The following is a 4281-nucleotide window of genomic DNA, read 5'->3' as shown; positions in this document are numbered from 1 at the left end:
GAGGCTGCTCACCCTGCCCAGTCCCCGTGTCCCACGCAGAGGCTGCTCACCCTGCCCCGTCCCCGTGTCCCACGCAGAGGCTGCTCACCCTGCCCCGTCCCTGTGTCCTCAGGTCCCCTGTGACTCGGAACCATGCCGCCTCAGCACTCCCTACAGGTTCCCCAAAGAGGCGACCAGCCCCTGGAGACCTCTCGGCCACTGGTTTGTTTTTTGTTTTCTGCTTCATTTGGGAGTTTAACCCTGGGTGAGGAAGAGGTGCTTTGAGCTTCCTTTGGGGTCCCTGGGACATGAGTGACACCAGTCCCTCCTGGACACTCACAGGCCCAGAGCCCTGGGCCTCCTGCTCATTTCTCTGCTGTTGATGTTTCAGAGCCTGCCACCTGTTTCCCGAGCACCCAGGAACCCACAAAGCCTTCCATGCCCATCCAGGTAGGGGTGTGGGCAGACAGGTCTAGCTCAGGGCCTAGGGAGCAATTCTCCATGCCCAGAGGCAACACCAACAGTTTGACCTGATGACCTGCCAGGAAAAATATGTCAAACATACCAAATGTGACGTCAGCCAGCTCCCCCGGCACCCCCCACCAGAACTTGCCTGAATCTCTAGCCTCGCTGCTCCCAGGCAGAGCTGGGTGTTAATTTGCCTACATCAGTGAGGAGTTTGAGGAGGTAGCCAGGCTGGGGAGCTGGGACGCTGCAGTCAGAAAGCAGGGCCCAGGGTCCTGTTCTGTCAAGAAAGCCTCCTCCACCCCTGCCATCCTCGCACCACACCTCTGCCTCTGTTTCCCATGTGTGGCAGTCACCTGTGACATGTAGGCCTGGGAGGTGTGGCCCCCAGGAGTGTGTCCCTGGGAGATGGTGGGTAGGGGACAGCTTGTGGGAACCAGATTAGTGTCAACATGTGGGCTTGAGGCCTGACAGGAAAAGCCAGCGTCAGCTTTTGTCATAGCAGAGACTCTGCTGGGGCTCAGCCATTTGGGAAGCCGGAGACCATGCAGGGGAGGAAGCTGTTCTGGGGTGGTGGAGGGAGACATGCTCCTGACCAGACCTGCAAGGGGAGGTACACTGGGGACTGCTCAGCCACAGTGACTGTGACTCTCCAAGGCCTTGGACCCATCTGCAGCCATAGATCAGATGCAGGGAGGTCCAGTGAGCAGCAGGCCAGGAGGTAGCTGATCTCAGCTGGGCCCCTGTCCCCTCCCTAACCAGGAACCTCTCTTCCTCTTCTCCAGCCCCTGCTCCCAGAGTCCCTAGCCCGGAGCCTGCTGCCAGGTACAGAATACCAGAAGCAGCTCCTGGCAGCACAGGGGCAGCTTCAGAGTGGCACCACTGAACTCCAGGCCGAACTGCTACAGAGCCAGGCCCGGCTGGCAGAGCTGGAGACCCAGGTGAGGGCAGTGGGGCCACTGGCGCTGGGGGCAGGGTTGCGATGGGAGGGGACACTGAGAGTGGCTGGAAGCTTCCCCAGGAGGGAGGAGGGGCTGTTGGCACAGGGCAGCGTGGAGTACAGCTGCCTCCCCTCCCTGGTCGCTGGCCCTCCTGCTGTCTTCTAGGTGCGGAAGCTGGAGCTGGAACGGGCCCAGCATGAGCTGCTGCTAGGGAGTCTACAGCAGCAGCACCAGGCAGACTTGGAGCTCATCGAGAGTGCACACAGGTAACCTGGTGCTGGCCCCAGCTCTGCCTTGGATCTCACGCTGACCCCAAAGCCATCCCAGTGTGTCTGGAGAGGCTTTTAGGTGGCAGCCCTCTGCCTTCCTCACACCATGACTGGGTGTTCTGTTGGCAGAAGCCGCATCAAGATGCTAGAAACATCGTACCAGCAACGGGAGGAGCGGCTCCGGAGAGAGAATGAGGAGCTGTCAGCTCGGTATCTGTCGCACTGCCAGGAGGCTGAACAGGCCCGTGCTGAGCTCACGGCCCAGCACCAGCGGCGCTTGGCGGCCACAGCGCAGGAGAAGGACCAGGAAATGCAGCGGCTCCAGGAGCTGCAGCGGTGAGGCCCAGGGACAGGCAGCTGGGGAGCGGGCTTGCAAGGAGTAGCCGGAAGAGAGCCATCCCTATGAGACCCTTCGCTGTGACTCAGCAGCCTTTGGACAGGGGTTCGGGTCCTTCCCTCCCAGTCCAGTGAGTGAGGACTGAGGGCTGGGCACACTGACTCATCATACCCATGGGTAGGGGTGCCACCTGCTCTTACAGAGGCAGGAGGGGTACCCACAGGCTGTTCAGGCACGGCATGGCAGCAGCAAGTCCCCCAGGGTCTAACTAAGCACAGGGTCATCCACTCACCTGCTCACGCAGTAGAGGCTAGAAACAAGATCCACCTGGGAAAGGCTTGCGCTGTTGTGCCTGCCGTGTTGATAGGGTTGCCTTTCTAGAAGAGAAGGAAACTAAGAAAGGTTACCTAAGGGAACCAGGCTGATGAAGGCAGAGGCAACCTTTTAAGACTGCTCAGGGCCAGGCACAGTGGCTCACACCTGTAATCCCAGCACTTTGGGAGGCCAAGGTGGGAGGATCACTTGAGGCCAGGTGTTTGAGACCAGCCTGGGCAACACAGTGAGACCTTGTCTCTAAAAACAATTTTTAAATTAGTTGGCATGATAGTGTACTCCTATAGTTCCAGCTACTTGGGAGGCTGAGGCAGGAGGATACCTTGAGCCCAAGAGATCAGGGCTGCAATGAGCTATGATCATGCCACTGCACTCCAGCCTGGACCACAGAACAAAACCCTGTCTCTAAAAACATTTAAAAAATAAAATAAACACTTGGGAGGCCAAGGTAGGAGAATTGCTTGAGGCTAGGAGTTCAAGACCAGCCTGGGCAACATAGTGAGACCTCATCTCTACAAAAATTAAAAAAAAAGAAAAGAAAGACTGCTCGGGGCCGGGCGCGGTGGCTCACGTCTGTAATCCTAGCGCTTTGGGTGGCCAAGGCAGGCAGATTGCCTGAGCTCAGGAGTTCGAGACCAGCCTGGGCAACACGGTAAAACCCCATCTCTACTAAAATACAAAAAATTAGCTGGGCGTGGTGGTGGGCACCTGTAGTCCCAACTACTTGGGAGGCTGAGGCAGGAGAATTGCTTGAACCCAGGAGGCGGAGGTTGCAGTGAGCCGAGATCATGCCAGTGCGCTCCAGCCTGGGCGAGAGAGTGAGACTCCGTCTCCTAAAAAGAAAAGCTGAATAATGGGAGGATTGCCCATCTTAGTGTGTGTAGCATTGAGGCACCATGACAGATAAGACAGAGGAGCTGGGGAAACTGAGGCAGTGCCCAGTGGAGGAGAGGCCTGGGAGCAAGGGCTGCTCAGAAGCACGCCCTTCCCCAAGGAATTGCTGCATCCGGGTGGTCCAGCTCAGAGTGACCACCTTCCCGTCCCGCCTCCCCTCAGGGCGTCCATCCTAGAGATGCGCAGAGACCATGAGGAGCAGCTGCAGCGGCTAAAGCTGCTGAAGGACCGAGAGGTCGATGCTGCCACCAGTGCCACCTCTCACACGCGGTATGTGCGCCACCCCAACCATGCCCGCCTGAGGGTGGGGTCTGGGGGGTCCCTGAGACCTTCAGGAGGGGCTGACCCAGTCTTCTTCCAGGTCCCTGAATAGCATCATCCATCAGATGGAGAAGTTCTCCAGCAGCCTGCACGAGCTGTCCTCCCGCGTGGAGGCCTCGCACCTCACCACCTCCCAGGAGCGGGAGCTGGGGATCCGGCAGCGTGACGAGCAGCTGCGGGGTACGCCCTCCCCTCTCAGCCACCCGGGCTCCTGGTGGGAAGGGGAGCAGCTGCTGAGCACCCTGTGGGTTGCCCCCAGCACTGCAGGAGCGGCTGGGCCAGCAGCAGCGGGACATGGAGGAGGAGCGGAGCCGGCAACAGGAAATCATCGGGAAGATGGAGGCACGGCTGAATGAGCAGAGCCGGCTGCTGGAGCAGGTGAGGCCCATCCTCCTGGCCCTCCTGCCATGGGGCCTCTACTCCAGGGCACCCGCAGGCGTGGCGGCACTCCCAACCTCACCTTCTCAGGAGGTCAGCACCCCACGTGCGGCTTCCTGCCTCTACATCTCCCTGCCCCAGCCAGGCCCTCAGCACTGCCCACCTGAGCACGCAGGGGCCACCTGGCCAGGCCCCCACCATGCCCTGCCTGCTCCTCAGCACCACAAGCCCCTCGGCCGCCTTGGCTGCCCTCACAGTCTAGCCCCTGCAACCATCAGCTGCACTTCCCACTTCCTGACACTCGAATCTGTCACATCAGCTGAGGCCTGATATTGGGACAGATGCTCTTGCCTATTAAATGTCA

At 59.6% G+C, this 4281-nt stretch overlaps 1 protein-coding gene across 1 annotated transcript in view; it reads left to right on the top strand.

Moving 5' to 3' along the window:
- Positions 1-4281, top strand: part of FBF1 (Fas (TNFRSF6) binding factor 1) — a 48038-nt gene that overhangs the window by 35252 nt on the left and 8505 nt on the right. Inside the window, exons 15-22 of the mRNA XM_011965860.1 lie at positions 113-201; positions 371-429; positions 1230-1385; positions 1551-1651; positions 1784-1990; positions 3381-3488; positions 3580-3719; positions 3799-3917. Of these exons, the coding sequence (XP_011821250.1) occupies positions 113-201; positions 371-429; positions 1230-1385; positions 1551-1651; positions 1784-1990; positions 3381-3488; positions 3580-3719; positions 3799-3917 (979 nt within the window). The remainder of the gene's footprint in view (positions 1-112; positions 202-370; positions 430-1229; positions 1386-1550; positions 1652-1783; positions 1991-3380; positions 3489-3579; positions 3720-3798; positions 3918-4281) is intronic.

The sequence above is a fragment of the Mandrillus leucophaeus genome, unplaced genomic scaffold, assembly GCF_000951045.1.
Source record: "Mandrillus leucophaeus isolate KB7577 unplaced genomic scaffold, Mleu.le_1.0 Scaffold1, whole genome shotgun sequence".
Classification (NCBI taxonomy): Eukaryota; Metazoa; Chordata; class Mammalia; order Primates; family Cercopithecidae; genus Mandrillus; species Mandrillus leucophaeus.
This window is presented reverse-complemented; position numbering and strand designations above follow the sequence as displayed.